This window comes from Silene latifolia, chromosome X, assembly GCF_048544455.1.
Source record: "Silene latifolia isolate original U9 population chromosome X, ASM4854445v1, whole genome shotgun sequence".
Classification (NCBI taxonomy): domain Eukaryota; kingdom Viridiplantae; phylum Streptophyta; class Magnoliopsida; order Caryophyllales; family Caryophyllaceae; genus Silene; species Silene latifolia.
In genome coordinates, this window is record NC_133537.1 from 329088292 (window position 1) to 329103483 (window position 15192).

Genomic DNA, 15192 nt, shown 5'->3' on the forward strand with positions numbered 1-15192 from the left:
TGATATTCATTTCCAGTAGAAGAATTGCAAAGATTTGAGCGTGTGTAGACCATAGATATTGCATCAGAATTCAGGCCGCATTTATAAATTATTAGCTAATTTAATTTAATTTTTTATTAATAGTTTTTAAAAAAAGTCATTAGTCCGTCATCATATTCAATGGACAAAAGCTTTGAAAATACAATGGACATCATCATATTATATTTACAAACCGATAATTGTAGCTGTTTGATGCCATACAACATTTATTTTAATCTAAAAAAATATCAAGAAAATTTTACATTCATCACAACGATTTAGTTTTTGAACATTTTTTCTGAACATATTATCATTTATAAATATTATAATTTTTGAGCAATATTACATTTTTTCTGCTCTCCCTCACACTTGCTCTTATTTTAATCTAAAAGAAATATCAAGAAAATTTTACATTCATCACAACTTATAATGTCGAGAAAGTTTTACATTCATCACAACGTATACACATGTAAAAGAATTAAATAAGAAAGTCGATCTTCCCACACAAAACAGGATCATCTGTCTTTGCAATTTTTTGGACCCACAAATCAACCCAAAACTTCATTTATCTAGGGAAGAAAATCCGAATAATCCGAATAAGGAAATAGGGAAGAATATAGTGAATTGGAGGGAGTATAATTAGTTGATGTGTCATAATATGTATGGTGTCGGATATAAAATGGGACACCAAATGGGATAGAGGATCCTTACTGCGATCTTCCACATGTCCATACTACTCCGTGTACAGGGTAATAGTAATATAGTCAGTAAATATGTCACTCTCTCGTTTTTTATATATAACGTTTTACATTTTCAAGACAACCCTTTAATTTTAATATTTACAAAAGGCTGTTCGTTAAAATATTATAAAAATGGTACTATTTATTCTTTACGAAAAAACTCTTTTATTTATATGAGTATACATATCATACCACTGTAATATTTAGTCTTATATTTTTAAAACTATTTGAAAAAAATAGTGAATGTGAAAAAAAAAAGGTCATATATAAAAAGTATTTTACAACTGTCTTACCCAAGATCAATTATATAAACGAAATATGAATATCTCAAATTCTACGCTCAATTAGAATTTAATCGTTGGATAAGAACTAGTAAATCAAAATTGTAGTCTAATCCAAAAAGCAAAAAAATCAACACCAAAATCCCATATCCCAAATTCCAAATCAAACACCAACTCCAATTAATTACTCTTAATTACTCCCAAAGTCCCAATCACCTATTTCAATCACCAAACTAACCAACAATTACGAACCGTGGCGCCTCGTAACCGAACCAACTGGCGGCTCACTTTTTTATTAACTCTCGTAATCTCAACAAAATAAAACCCCTAGTTTTGTTGTGTACTCCACACAGGAAACTAAACCCAAACCTGAAATTACTAAAATACCCTTATCACGGCTGTCGCGTGCCGCATACACTCCTCTTCCCACGTGGCACTCCCGACACTAACTTCCCAGCTGTCACGTCATCTATGGTCCCCACACTCTTCACTTTTTATTTTCCCTTTTCTTTTTTATTTTAATTCTCCGAAATATATCAGGATTCACTACTCTCCTCCCTCCCTATATATACACAACTCTCCGTCGTCTTCTTAAACACTTTCTTCTTCTTCATTATTTTTTTAAAATTTTCTCTCTCTTAAATATTTCCTCTCTCCTCTTTTCGGCGCACTTTCCGTCTTATACGACGCCGTTTCTGCAACACGACGTCGTTTTGTCGTCGGAACTCTCCAAACCTCGTCGTTTCCGATTTTCTGAACATTATTTAATTAATATATAATTAATTGATATATAAATAATTAAATTAATTAATCAATCAATTATATTAATTATATTTAGGACGACGATAAGTGATTATCGTTGAGATGTCGACGACAGCTGGATTAGGTTCGGTACTGAATCTCCGAGGCAAGGCGGTTTCCGGTTTGGACCGGCAACAACGAGGACAGCAGCTGCAACAAGCGCTAGTTGTGCCGGTTCGTAGGTTCGGAAGGAGATCGTCACGAACCTATGCGGTTCGGAGGACGGAGATCGGGGAAGGGAGTAAGGTATTAGGAGGAGCGGCGATAAGGAAACAGGTTTGGAAATCGGAAGGTCCAGGTAGGGATCCGAAGCTAAGGTTTGTTGTCCGATCCGGACTATCTCAGGTTCCGGAAAAGCCGCTCGGATTGTACGACCCGAGTTTTGATAAGGATTCTTGTGGTGTTGGATTTGTTGCTGAGTTATCCGGTCAATGTAGCCGTAAAACGGTAATTATTTGTTCCGATTATTTGTTTATTTTTATTTTATTTTATTTAATAGTGCGTGTAAAACGAGTCATTTATAACCGACTTTTTAACTTTTTGTTTTTCGGTCAAAATAAAATCGTTATGATTTTGACGATTGCGGATCCGTTCTACACGAGAAATTAATTAAACTCGTAAAAGATAAGAAAAGTAAAAATAAACAAGTCACGTAGCTAGTACAATTGATCGATTATGATTATTAGTTGAGTATTTGATTTTTTTTAAATAATTAAAATTGATGTTGAAATTTGATGCAAAATTCTATTTATTATGGATTATCGTGTGTTTTAAGTTTAATTTAAGATGATGTTAAGTAAGACTATCTCGAGATTTAAACAATTGACTGTGACGGAGAGAGGATTTGTTCGATTATGATTATTGGTCGAGTATTGATTTTTTATTTAAGAATTGAAATTGATGTTGAGTACTTGTATGTCTTAAGTTTAATTTAAGACTGCCTTAAATAAGACTAACTCGGAATTTAATTGATTATAAATGTGAAGGTGACGGATGCAATGGAGATGTTAGTGAGGATGACTCATAGAGGTGCGTGTGGATGTGAACCTAATACTGGTGATGGTGCTGGTATTCTTGTTGGTCTTCCCCACGATTTCTTCTCTGAGGTACTATTATTTAATATTTAATTTAATTTTAATAATTATATTTTATGACATGTTCTGGTTGCACTGATCAAATGATTGACAGTAATTATTGTGTAAGACTGTGAGATGGCCGGTTTTGTATATAAAAACACTCAATTATCGATAATAATAAAAGACGGTCTAGTTCTATAAGTGGTGGACTGTTGGATAATTGTATGCTTTAAATTGGTGGATTGGTGAAAGTAGTTGGAATAATTAGATTGCATCTTTTATTCTGTTATCTGTCACTTCATTCAGTATCTGTTAGTTAATTCTGTGTTTTTAGCAAATTCTTGTGCAGGTGAGTACAATGATTATACGATTATTGTATATTTGTATGACCGTCTTGCTGAATAATCGTAATTATTGAGCAATTAGCTCCGAAAAATAAAAATGTACTTCGAGAGTTAAGTTTTTGTCTGTTTTTGGTTAGTAGAAACTAGTAAGCATATATGATTATTGTATATTTGTATGACCGTCTTACAGAAGATCTAATCGTAATTTTTGAGCAATTAGCTCCGAATACATGGGAGCATCTTTTGTGTTATGTTTGTCCGGAGACATCTGTTCTTTTGTATTCAGGTAGTAGTAAGCATATCTGTGTCAAATCAATGGGACATCTTTTGTATTATGTTTGTTTGGAGACATCTGATATTCTGATGTTTTTTTATTTATTCCCCCCTTTTAAGAAAAATTTGAAATGTGTTTGAATGTATTCTGGTTTATAAAATTTATGGATTTTATGGTATTGAAATTTTGTTTGTTTAATTGGTTTAGGTGACGTCGGAACTTGGTTTTGAGCTGCCGCCTTTGGGGCAATATGCAGTTGGGATGTTTTTCTTGCCTACTTCTAGCAGCAGAAGGGAGGAAAGCAAAACTGTGTTCACAAAGGTATTATTTTTTCTGTAATTTCCTGAAGCTGTAATATTATTATGTACGAATACATAGCATATTGATCATGTGTTAGATTTCCGTGTATGATTTGCTCAACACCAGCAATTACCCCAGCGAATCACATATAGTTTTGAGCGTATGGTATCATGGAACTTGCTTAAAATTTATACACCAGAGGACGCGACGCTAATGTATAACTGACGCCTGTTTAAAATCTCTGTCTCTGTCTGAGAAACTTATCTATAAGAAGTGTAATGTATGTTAAATGTCGGAAATTGTTTTCGAATAGGTGACATTTGTCTATTCTAACGATTTGCAATTAATTTATCATGTTGATGTATGCAGTAGGATCCACTGATCCAGCATTTCTACTAAATATCCGACTTTCAATATACCTTCTTTGGATACCTCATGTAGTTTTGTGCTGAATATTAATTGGTTTGATTTTGATTTTTTTGTTTGTTTGTAGGTTGCAGAGTCACTGGGGCATACTGTCCTCGGATGGCGGTCAGTTCCGACAGACAACTCAGGACTGGGCAAGTCCGCTTTGCAGACTGAGCCTGTTGTGGAACAAGTGTTTCTTACTCCAACACCTCGATCAAAAGCTGATATTGAGCAGCAGGTCAGCTTTTAAGATTGAATTCTTTGGTTGTGTACCATAGTCATTCTTCTACGAGTCTCTCACATGTGAGACCAACTTGGGAACTTGTATTTCTTGTTAAGTAGTTAACTATATATGATACTCTGTAAATACTGATGGTACCCTCTCCCAAACACCATAAATACTGATGATGTTTAACAATATAATCGACATCCCCAAGTAGTGTTATCTTGAGAAACTTGCATCTCAAATGTTCATGATTTAACATTTTTATTTTAAAAGTATAACTTCGTAGCCGGCTTGTTTACGTAAATCTCTTCACTTAGCTTATGATTTCTGTTGTTATTCTTGCAGATGTACATACTAAGGAGGGTCTCTATGGTAGCGATAAGAGCTGCATTAAACCTTCAACATGGTGGTGTTAAGGACTTTTACATTTGTTCCTTGTCCTCAAGGTTTGCATTTGAACTTCCAGTTTTGATAAAGTATGTGGTGCTTTCTGATTTGAAATGAGAAATTAATGAACTTGGTACTTGATTTTTGCAGGACTGTTGTCTACAAAGGCCAGTTGAAGCCTTCTCAAATTAAAGAGTACTACTATTGGGACCTAGGCAGTGAAAGGTTTACGAGCTACATGGCCCTGGTAAATATTTTCTCTATTCACTTGTATTTTTGTCCGCTAACTTATACTTCGACAACCAGACGCTTGGGGACTACGGGTAACTGACGAGGTGCAAGGTTGAGGAATGACTTCTGAGGATCTCTTAAGTTCTTCCACTCCTTGATTACTTCTTGAATTTGGTTGCTGGATTGGATGCACTGGGTGAGTCGGTAAGAAAACTCATTATATCATCTTTGCAGAAATTGGTGCAACATATGATGATATTGAGGAGAGATAGATAAGTAAATGTGTATCAAGCTAGTTTAGTGTGTACAAGTTCCTGCACTGTGAAGTACGACAATGAAAATTCCATTAAAAACAAATGGTGTGAGATTGGTTGAAAAAAGGCTTCATACTTTATATAAACACAAAGTCAGTCACTATTTTTTTCTTTTGGTTTCATCTTCTTTTAGGTACATTCTCGCTTCTCCACAAACACGTTTCCAAGCTGGGATCGTGCTCAGCCAATGCGCGTGTTGGGCCATAATGGGGAGATCAACACTCTTCGTGGCAACGTGAACTGGTAACTAATTCCTGCCATTGTTTTATGATCAATTTGTATGAGAGGGTCTTACATGTGAGGCCAACCATTAACCCCAAGTGTTTGGTTGCTCTTGTATGTGTGAGATTGTCTCATACAAGGCTCATTGGGTTTTTGAGTTTTTCGTCATTTCTATCTTTAAAAACTGTTAATGTGGATTGTCCAACAATTTACTGGAATTTAAACAGCCGGACATTTAGAGGTGTGTCCTTCCATTTGGCTGTAATCTAGAACTGACTGCTTATACCCTTCTCACGGTTTCTATATATTTGAACTCCTACAGGATGCGTGCTCGTGAAGGTCTACTTAAATGCAAGGAGCTTGGTCTGTCAAAGAATGAAATGAAGAAGCTTTTGCCAATTGTGGATGCCAGCTCTTCGGACTCTGGTGAGACTTTCAACAAATAGAGTTTACTTTGCTTTGCCAATAGTGAAAGTGCTAATGACTGGTCTCTTATTATTTCTGATATTTTAGGAGCGTTTGACGGTGTTCTTGAGCTACTGACTCGAGCTGGCAGAAGTCTCCCTGAAGCTATTATGATGATGATTCCAGAAGCTTGGCAAAATGACAAGAATATGGATCCTAAAAGAAGGGCCTTCTATGAGTACTTCTCATCCCTGATGGAACCATGGGACGGCCCAGCCCTTATAACATGTAAAGCTTCTACTTAAATTTTTAACTCCATACTCTTGTAGTTACCCTCATGATAATAAATAAAGATCTTGACGCCGAAAGACTGTTCTAAAATATCTCCAGGGCCATATTATATTGACCATAGTTAGCAAGAGTTGGCAAGATTTTGAGGCAATATTAGCCGCATTTAGAAAGATTAGGGTGTGACAGATGCTTCGGTTGGAATTAGAATCAAAACCGAATTTAATATTTTATGGTTGTTCTCACCACTTATATTTCTGACTTTTATTTTCTGTCCAGTCACTGATGGCAGATACCTCGGAGCCACTTTGGACCGAAATGGGTTGCGCCCTGGACGATTCTACATAACACACAGTGGGCGAGTCATAATGGCGAGTGAGGTTGGAGTGGTAGACATCGCGCCAGAAGACGTAGCGAAGAAGGGACGTTTGAACCCCGGAATGATGCTTTTGGTTGATTTTGACAAACATATTGTTGTAGATGATGAGGCTCTTAAGAAGCAATATTCCTTTGCTCGGCCATACGGTGACTGGCTAAAGAGACAGAAGATAGTATTGAAGGACATAGTTGATTCTGTTGCTGAGACAGAAAGGGTGGCACCACCCATTTCTGGAGCTGTGCCCGTAAGTTACTAGCGATTAATAATTTGGTATATAGTTAGTTATCTAGTGGGATGCTTTGATAGGAATTTGTGCTGTCACTTTATTTCAGGTATCAAATCAAGATGAGGACATGGAGAATATGGGAGTTCAGGGTTTACTGGCTCCTCTAAAGGCCTTCGGGTAAGTGATAATCATTATATATCAGAATATCTAAGCCTCTTGACTGTCATGCAATTAGTCAATATGAGACTATTAAATGGGAAAAGGTTACTAATGATATAAAATGGTTCACTAATTGGTATCTGATTTTACAAAAATGGTTAGCTGGATTTACGATTGGCATTTAAATTTAAATGGTTTCTAAAAAAACACAGGGTCACTTCTATTTCTGAGTTAAAGTAGTTTTTCAGTTTTTGTGGCTTTTCCTTGGAGGGTAAACATTTAAACATCCTGTGTATTTTTCGCAGATATTCCATCGAAGCACTTGAAATGCTGATGCTTCCTATGGCAAAAGATAGCACAGAGGCACTTGGCTCCATGGGAAATGATGCTCCCTTGGCTGTGATGTCAAACAGGGAGAAACTCACATTTGAGTACTTTAAGCAAATGTTTGCTCAAGTGACAAATCCTCCTATTGATCCTATAAGGGAGAAGATTGTGACATCAATGGAGTGTATGATTGGTCCAGAAGGCGATCTTACTGAAACGACTGAGGAGCAATGTCATCGCCTTTCATTGAAGGGCCCTCTATTATCTGTTGAAGAAATGGAAGCTATTAAAAAAATGGACTATAGAGGTTGGCGTAGCAAGGTCATTGACATCACATATCCCAAGACCCTTGGTAAAAAAGGGTTGGAGGAGACTTTAGAAAGGATCTGCAATGAAGCAAGAGCAGCGATAAAGGAGGGTTACACAATGCTTGTTCTTTCTGATAGAGGTACAATATTGTCATTCTCTTCTTTGGTTATCTACTCTATAAACAAAAGAATGAGAAGTTCTCTTCACAAGAGTACTGCTAGTCTTGTGTGAGACGGTCTCACAACCTAAATATTTATGTAATCTTTGTTTAATTATTTGATTGATGCACTGGTCCCACGCGTATGTACAAGAAGAATGACTGCATGACTAATCTTTTTCTTTGCTTTTGCCTTGCAGCCTTTTCTCCAAGTAGGGTTGCTGTGAGTTCATTGTTGGCTGTTGGTGCCGTTCATCAGCATCTAGTAAAGACTCTGGAGCGCACTCGTGTTGGCCTTGTTATTGAGTCGGCTGAACCACGTGAAGTACATCACTTTTGTACTTTGGTTGGCTTTGGTGTAGATGCTATCTGTCCGTATTTGGCAGTTGAGGCTATTTTAAGACTGCAAGTTGATGGAAAGATCCCACCGAAGTCAAGTGGCGAATTTCACTCAAAAGAAGAGCTAGTCAAGAAATACTTCAAAGCTAGCAACTATGGAATGATGAAAGTCCTTGCAAAGATGGGTATATCCACCCTGGCATCATATAAGGGTGCTCAAATATTTGAAGCTGTGGGACTTTCTTCTGAAGTTGTGGAGAGATGTTTTACTGGAACCCCTAGTAGAGTAGAAGGGGCAACTTTTGAAGCTCTGGCTTCTGACTCACTGAAGCTTCATGAAATTGCATTTCCGAAGCGAGTTCTTCCAGCTGGAAGTGCAGAATCTGTGGCTCTGCCAAACCCAGGAGACTATCACTGGAGAAAAGGTGGCGAGCTTCATCTTAACGATCCCCTTGCCATTGCCAAATTGCAGGAGGCTGCACGATCGAATAGTGTTGGAGCCTATAAAGAATATTCGAAGCGTATTAATGAGTTGAATAAATCTTGCAATTTGAGAGGGCTTCTAAAGTTCAAGGAGGTGGGCTCGAAGGTTCCACTGGAAGAGGTAGAACCTGCAAGTGAGATTGTGAAACGGTTCTGCACCGGGGCCATGAGTTATGGTTCAATATCCCTGGAGGCCCACTCTACTCTAGCTATTGCTATGAACAAGATTGGAGGAAAATCTAACACAGGTATGTGGTCAGATCGAAATAAATTTAGAGCAGTAATCTATTGTTCAATGGTGTTTGGTGTTAGTGAATCTTACATGAGACGATCCCCAAATCCTGTATTTCTTAATTTAATTATAGGCAGTGACGGGGCTGAGATTCAAAGAAACGGGTGGCTAAAATGCTGTTCGAAAATTTTAGGGGAAAATTTTGCAAGGAGGAAGAAAATAATCAAAATTTTTAACACAAATTATATTTATTATTGCTTTTGGGGTAGCTCTTTGTCTCCACCATTGATTGTTAGGCTAATGGGTTGCTCTCACGTAAAACAATTCATATATGGAGTATGTTTTTATGTTTGTTATAGTCACGTGACGATGGAGTTGTACGTACAGTTTTCTGGCATAACTTTTCTGACTGCAATATCTTTGCCTAGGTGAGGGAGGTGAAAACCCGTCCCGTCTGGAGCCACTTTCAGATGGTTCTAGGAATCCCAAACGGAGTGCAATAAAGCAGGTGGCAAGTGGAAGATTTGGTGTTTCAAGTTATTATCTGACAAATGCTGATGAACTACAAATAAAGATGGCTCAGGTAAAGCTGGCAGTATAAGCAATTGATTTTGTCACTGAAACTTACACTATCCTAAACTTCATCTCTAGTTAATCCCTGCATTCGATAGGAATGGAGGTTTCCAATTGTTTATGAATTTTGGTTAATGGACAGATGATGCAGTGTTAACTTGTCCCTACATATTAAATGTGGTGAGAAGATCTTTTATGCTGAATTCGTGTCTTCGCTGTAAATCCTACTATGTACTCATTTTCGTGTCTTATCCCCATATATAGGGTGCTAAGCCTGGTGAAGGAGGTGAGCTTCCTGGACATAAGGTTATTGGTGATATTGCTGTCACTAGGAATTCTACTGCTGGTGTTGGGCTCATAAGCCCTCCTCCTCATCATGATATTTATTCAATTGAGGATCTGGCCCAACTTATCCATGATTTGAAGGTATATAAAATATCATAACTGTATACATTGTTCTTATTTTTTTTAATGCATGTAAAAGCTGTAGGAGTTTCTGACATTACTTTCTATAATACAGAACGCTAACCCAGGGGCGAGAGTCAGTGTAAAGCTAGTATCTGAAGCTGGGGTTGGAGTAATTGCATCTGGTGTAGTGAAAGGACATGCAGACCATGTTTTGATATCTGGACATGATGGAGGAACTGGGGCTTCTCGGTGGACTGGTATAAAGAATGCTGGGCTTCCTTGGGAACTTGGGCTAGCTGAGACCCACCAAACCCTAGTTGCCAATGACCTTCGTGGTCGTGCGGTTCTTCAAACAGACGGGCAGCTTAAAACAGGAAGGGATGTAGCAATTGCAGCCCTTCTTGGAGCCGAGGAGTTTGGATTTAGTACCGCACCTCTGATAACATTAGGGTGCATTATGATGAGAAAATGCCATAAAAACACTTGTCCAGTGGGCATTGCCACACAAGACCCGGTTTTGCGAGCTAAGTTTGCCGGGGAACCTGAGCATGTTATAAATTTCTTTTTCATGCTTGCGGAAGAGGTTAGGGAGATAATGTCTCAGCTAGGGTTCAAGAAACTTGATGAAATGGTGGGTCGTTCTGATATGCTTGAAGTTGATGAACAAGTTACCCATAGCAATGAGAAGTTGAAAAATATCGACCTCTCTCTTTTGCTTACGCCGGCTTCTAGCATTCGTCCAGGTGCCGCTCAACGATGTATCCAAAAGCAAGATCATGGCTTGGACTTGGCCTTGGACCAGGAATTGATCTCTTTATCCAAAGCAGCTTTGGATAAAAGCCTTCCCGTATATATTGAAACTCCAATTCGCAACACAAATCGGGCTGTTGGGACCATGCTTAGCCATGAGGTGACAAAGCGCTATCACTTGGCTGGGCTACCTATGGACACCATCCATATTAAGCTTTTTGGAAGTGCCGGCCAGAGTTTAGGAGCTTTTCTTTGCCCCGGCGTAACTTTGGAGCTTGAAGGGGATAGCAATGACTATGTTGGTAAGGGGTTGTCGGGTGGTAAGATTGTTGTGTATCCTCCAAAGAGTAGTGGATTTGATCCAAAAGAGAATATAGTGATCGGCAATGTGGCTTTATATGGAGCTACTACTGGAGAAGCCTATTTCAATGGCATGGCAGCTGAAAGATTCTGTGTGCGTAATTCAGGGGCAAAAGCTGTTGTAGAAGGTGTCGGTGATCATGGTTGTGAGTACATGACCGGTGGAACAGTTGTAGTTCTTGGAAAAACTGGTAGGAACTTTGCTGCTGGAATGAGTGGTGGAATAGCCTATGTGCTTGATGTGGACGGGAAATTCAGATCTCGATGTAATCCCGAGTTAGTGGATCTTGACAAAGTTGAAGAAGAAGAGGACATAATGACATTAAAAATGATGATCCAACAGCACTTCCGACACACCAGCAGCAAGTTAGCGCAGGAAGTGCTTGCAGATTTTGATAATCTTTTACCGTCATTTATTAAGGTCTTCCCAAGGGATTACAAGCGGATTCTTGCAAGCATGAAAACTGAGGGTTCGTCCCAGGAGGTGGGAGGAAATGTTGCCAATGAAGAAAATGCCAATGAAGAGAATGATGAAGTTGAGGTTCAGGAAAAAGATGCTTTCGAAGAGCTTAAGAAAATGGCGTCGCTAACAATAAATGGACAAGCTGATGAGGTAACTGATGCAATAATATATGCTTAATAACTGTTTTTTTTTGCAATTTTCGTTGTACACCCTTACCTGCAAATTGCAGGAGATCTTGTGGGGTGATGTTTTATTTATTTATTTAAATCTAAAGAGTTCCTGTGAACCAATTTTTATTGATATTACTCTTGTTTATGAAGAAACAGGAGGTGGTTGAGGAGCCCAGGCGTCCATCTCGGGTACCTGATGCCCAAAAGCATCGTGGTTTTGTTGCTTATGAACGTGAAGGAATTCAGTATCGTGATCCTAAAGAAAGAATTGAGGACTGGAAGGAGGTCATGGATGAAGCAAGACCTGCCCAATTGTTGAAGACTCAATCTGCTCGCTGTATGGATTGTGGCACTCCCTTTTGCCATCAGGTAAGACTTTTAGAGTAATTCTTAATGTTTCATGGAGCAGTGACTTTTGTATGAGACGTTCTCACATGTGAGACTCCTTGTACTGTTCATTCATGGGTTGGTCTCACATATAAGACCATCTCAGCCAAGTTTAAGGAATGTAAATGAATTCTTCTCACCATATATATTATTTCGAATTTGTAATTGACCTATAATTTTGGCTGTTGTCTTACGTTGACAGGAGAATTCAGGATGTCCACTAGGAAACAAAATTCCTGAATTTAACGAGTTGGTTTACCAGAATAGGTGGCGTGAAGCTCTCGATCGACTATTGGAAACAAATAACTTCCCTGAGTTCACTGGCCGAGTTTGTCCAGCTCCTTGTGAAGGTTCATGCGTTCTTGGCATCATTGAGAACCCCGTGTCTATCAAAACCATTGAGTGTACCATCATAGACAAAGCCTTTGAGGAAGGATGGATGGTGCCAAGGCCTCCACAAAAGAGAACAGGGTATGTGTTAGCATTTTAACTCTCCATTGTGTAGTTATTCTTGTAAATGTGGCTGTCTATGTTACTTTGACTAATCATATGACTTGGCGCATCCGTGTGTCACACGACTTGGACATGGGTATGCCATTTGGACACTTCATATCAAGCCAAAGAAATGACGGATTTCATTCAAGTAGCTGAGTCTGTTTTTAGGACATACTCGTATGAACTGAGTATGAGTAACATAGGCCATGACCTTTAAAACATCTTCATGATCTGATTGCTTTGAAATTTTTCTATTTCAAGAATAAAGTAGCTATCTACGGGGTCTAATTGCTTCTGTATTATTATTTCAGGAAAAAGGTAGCTATTGTTGGAGGTGGACCTGCTGGCATGGCCGCTGCAGACCAGCTTAACAAGATGGGTCATCTTGTGACAGTGTATGAGCGAGCTGATAGAATCGGAGGGCTGATGATGTATGGAGTCCCCAACATGAAGGCGGACAAAATCGATGTAGTTCAGCGACGGGTCAACCTCATGGCTGAGGAAGGTATTAATTTTGTGGTAAATGCCAATGTTGGAAAGGATGAGTTATATTCGTTTGATCGGCTCAAGAAGGAGAATGACGCCATTGTCTTGGCTGTTGGTTCTACAAAACCAAGGTACAACCTCAAGTTTAATTATATTGCACAGAATGAAGACAATTTTACATTTGAGACCAACTTTAATTTTAATAACTAAATGAATTTCACAGGAGTATTGTGGCTTGTTTCACATTTGAGACCAAACATTTCTCTATATAATGAAATGAATTTTACATATTATAAGACCATCTTACATTAGGCATATTGGCTAGCTTGATATAATACTTACCCTAATTACCTAATGTAAGATTTTTTATGATGGTGGCTGTTGCAGGGACCTTCCCATTGAAGGCCGAGACTTGTCAGGAGTCCATTTTGCCATGGAATTTTTACACGCCAATACTAAAAGTTTACTTGATAGTAATCTAGATGATGGTAAATATATATCTGCCAAGGGCAAGAAGGTAGTGGTTATTGGTGGAGGTGATACCGGCACAGATTGCATTGGTACATCTATCCGTCATGGCTGCACTGGTGTTGTGAATTTGGAACTTATGCCCGAGCCACCGAAGTCTAGAGCTCCCGGAAATCCTTGGCCACAGGTTAGCTTACCTTCATTTTTTCTTGTACTGAACTCTGAATTTGATAAGATTCTCATATGAGACTTCCTTCTAATGATTTATTGTAAGATTACTTTATTTAGAAGTTAAAATGGCCGCTTCAGGAGATTTACTTGTCTATTAGTTGCTGGTTATTAGGTATTTGTTGTCTTTGCAGGTGTAAATTAAGCAGTTATCTAAGTCATTATTCTTATATTTTGCAGTGGCCTCGTATTTTCCGTGTTGATTATGGGCATCAGGAGGCTGCCACCAAATTTGGCAAGGACCCAAGAACATACGAGGTTCTTACAAAGCGTTTTCTGGGAGATGAAAATGGTAATGTGAAGGGCCTTGAATTGGTGCGTGTCCAATGGGAGAAGGATGCCAGTGGAAGATTCCAGTTTAAGGAAGTTGAAGGCAGCGAAGAAATCATCGAGGCAGATTTAGTCCTTCTGGCTATGGGCTTCCTTGGTCCAGAAGCGGTTAGTATCCTGAATTCCTTTTCCTTCTTTATACCCTTTAGCGCTTGGGAATTGGGATAGTTGGTATGCAGCTGATATATATAGCTTAACTAGTGCTCTCGAGTTTGATTCATTCAAAATGCAATAGAGTTAAATCCTAGGAAGCAGAGTTTTGCCTCCTTTGTGGACCACAAGTTACGTGGAAAAATAAGTTTTACTTAGCTTAGTCGTTAACCTTTCCGTTGGACATTCCTGCAGAATGTTGCTGACAAGTTGGGCTTGGAACGAGACAACCGGTCAAACTTCAAGGCAGACTATGGTCGATTCTCGACCAATGTGGAAGGGGTATTTGCAGCTGGAGATTGTCGACGTGGTCAGTCATTGGTCGTGTGGGCCATCTCAGAGGGCCGTCAAGCTGCTGCCCAAGTCGACAAGTACCTCACCCCAGACGAAGAAGATGTTGCTGTTAACCCGTCAACCCAACAATCATCAAGGCAACCAGAGCGAGCAGCAACTGTGCTCTGAACCATCGACCTTATTCAAAAGGGTATAGATCTCGCGAAGATTCAGAAGTTGTAGGTTAGGAGAATTTGGAAGTTGTGTTGAAGACGACCGAGTTCGTGTGGCTAAAAATAACAGTGGTAGTGTTAATTTTCTTACCACATTTTTTTGTTTATATGGTTTGACCTCTTTCCTCTTGTGTACCTGAAAGGTCTCATGAGGTAGTGGTGTAAAGTTTTGTCTTGTGTTTAAACTTTATGACATTTTGGAAAGTTTTATCTATTTATTTGTAGACAAACTTTTCAAGGCCAAGGCCTGCTTTGATTTTTAATCAAGGAAAGTTCAGTTGCCAATCTTGCATGTTTGATCTCATTCGTTACGACATTTATAAAACTAGCTAATTGAGCGTGGGTGTTAATTAGTCGGTTGTTAGCAGATGTTGACTAGCTTAATTGATGAAATTATGACGTACTTCAGATCGGTTAGAAAGAACAATGTGTGTTGAGAGCTGATTCATAGTCCCCGCTGATACCTAAATCAGTTTTTGTACATTGTCGACA

The 15192-nt window shown here is 38.7% G+C and overlaps 1 protein-coding gene across 3 annotated transcripts; it reads left to right on the plus strand.

Annotated features, from left to right (window-relative positions):
* Nucleotides 1–1605: 1605 nt before the first annotated feature.
* On the plus strand, nucleotides 1606–14985 carry LOC141618486 (glutamate synthase 1 [NADH], chloroplastic-like). 3 transcript variants are annotated; one of them, XM_074435600.1, is made up of 22 exons: nucleotides 1606–2287; nucleotides 2827–2946; nucleotides 3742–3855; nucleotides 4328–4480; nucleotides 4814–4914; nucleotides 5006–5102; nucleotides 5534–5643; nucleotides 5945–6048; nucleotides 6136–6315; nucleotides 6595–6938; nucleotides 7027–7097; nucleotides 7385–7854; nucleotides 8073–8942; nucleotides 9355–9509; nucleotides 9764–9925; nucleotides 10020–11630; nucleotides 11801–12019; nucleotides 12240–12508; nucleotides 12844–13149; nucleotides 13406–13673; nucleotides 13895–14152; nucleotides 14390–14985. In XM_074435600.1, the coding sequence occupies exons 1-22, from the start codon at nucleotides 1904–1906 to the stop codon at nucleotides 14654–14656; spliced, it is 6633 nt and encodes a 2210-aa protein (XP_074291701.1). In that variant the 5' UTR covers nucleotides 1606–1903; the 3' UTR covers nucleotides 14657–14985. The 3 variants fall into 3 exon arrangements, with proteins under 3 accessions (XP_074291701.1, XP_074291702.1, XP_074291703.1); XM_074435601.1 differs by having other exon boundaries at nucleotides 11807–12019; XM_074435602.1 differs by lacking the exons at nucleotides 1606–2287; nucleotides 2827–2946; nucleotides 3742–3855; ... (1 more) ...; nucleotides 4814–4914; nucleotides 5006–5102 and adding an exon at nucleotides 5178–5290.
* Nucleotides 14986–15192: the final 207 nt, after the last annotated feature.

Coding starts and splice junctions, on each gene's coding strand:
- LOC141618486 (XM_074435600.1), top strand. CDS start 1,904: ATGTCGACGACAGCTGGATTAGGTTCGGTACTGAATCTCCGAGGCAAG. Junction 6,316..6,594: donor CGGCCCAGCCCTTATAACAT/GTAAAGCTTCTA, acceptor TTTTCTGTCCAG/TCACTGATGGCAGATACCTC. Junction 13,674..13,894: donor CCGGAAATCCTTGGCCACAG/GTTAGCTTACCT, acceptor TATATTTTGCAG/TGGCCTCGTATTTTCCGTGT.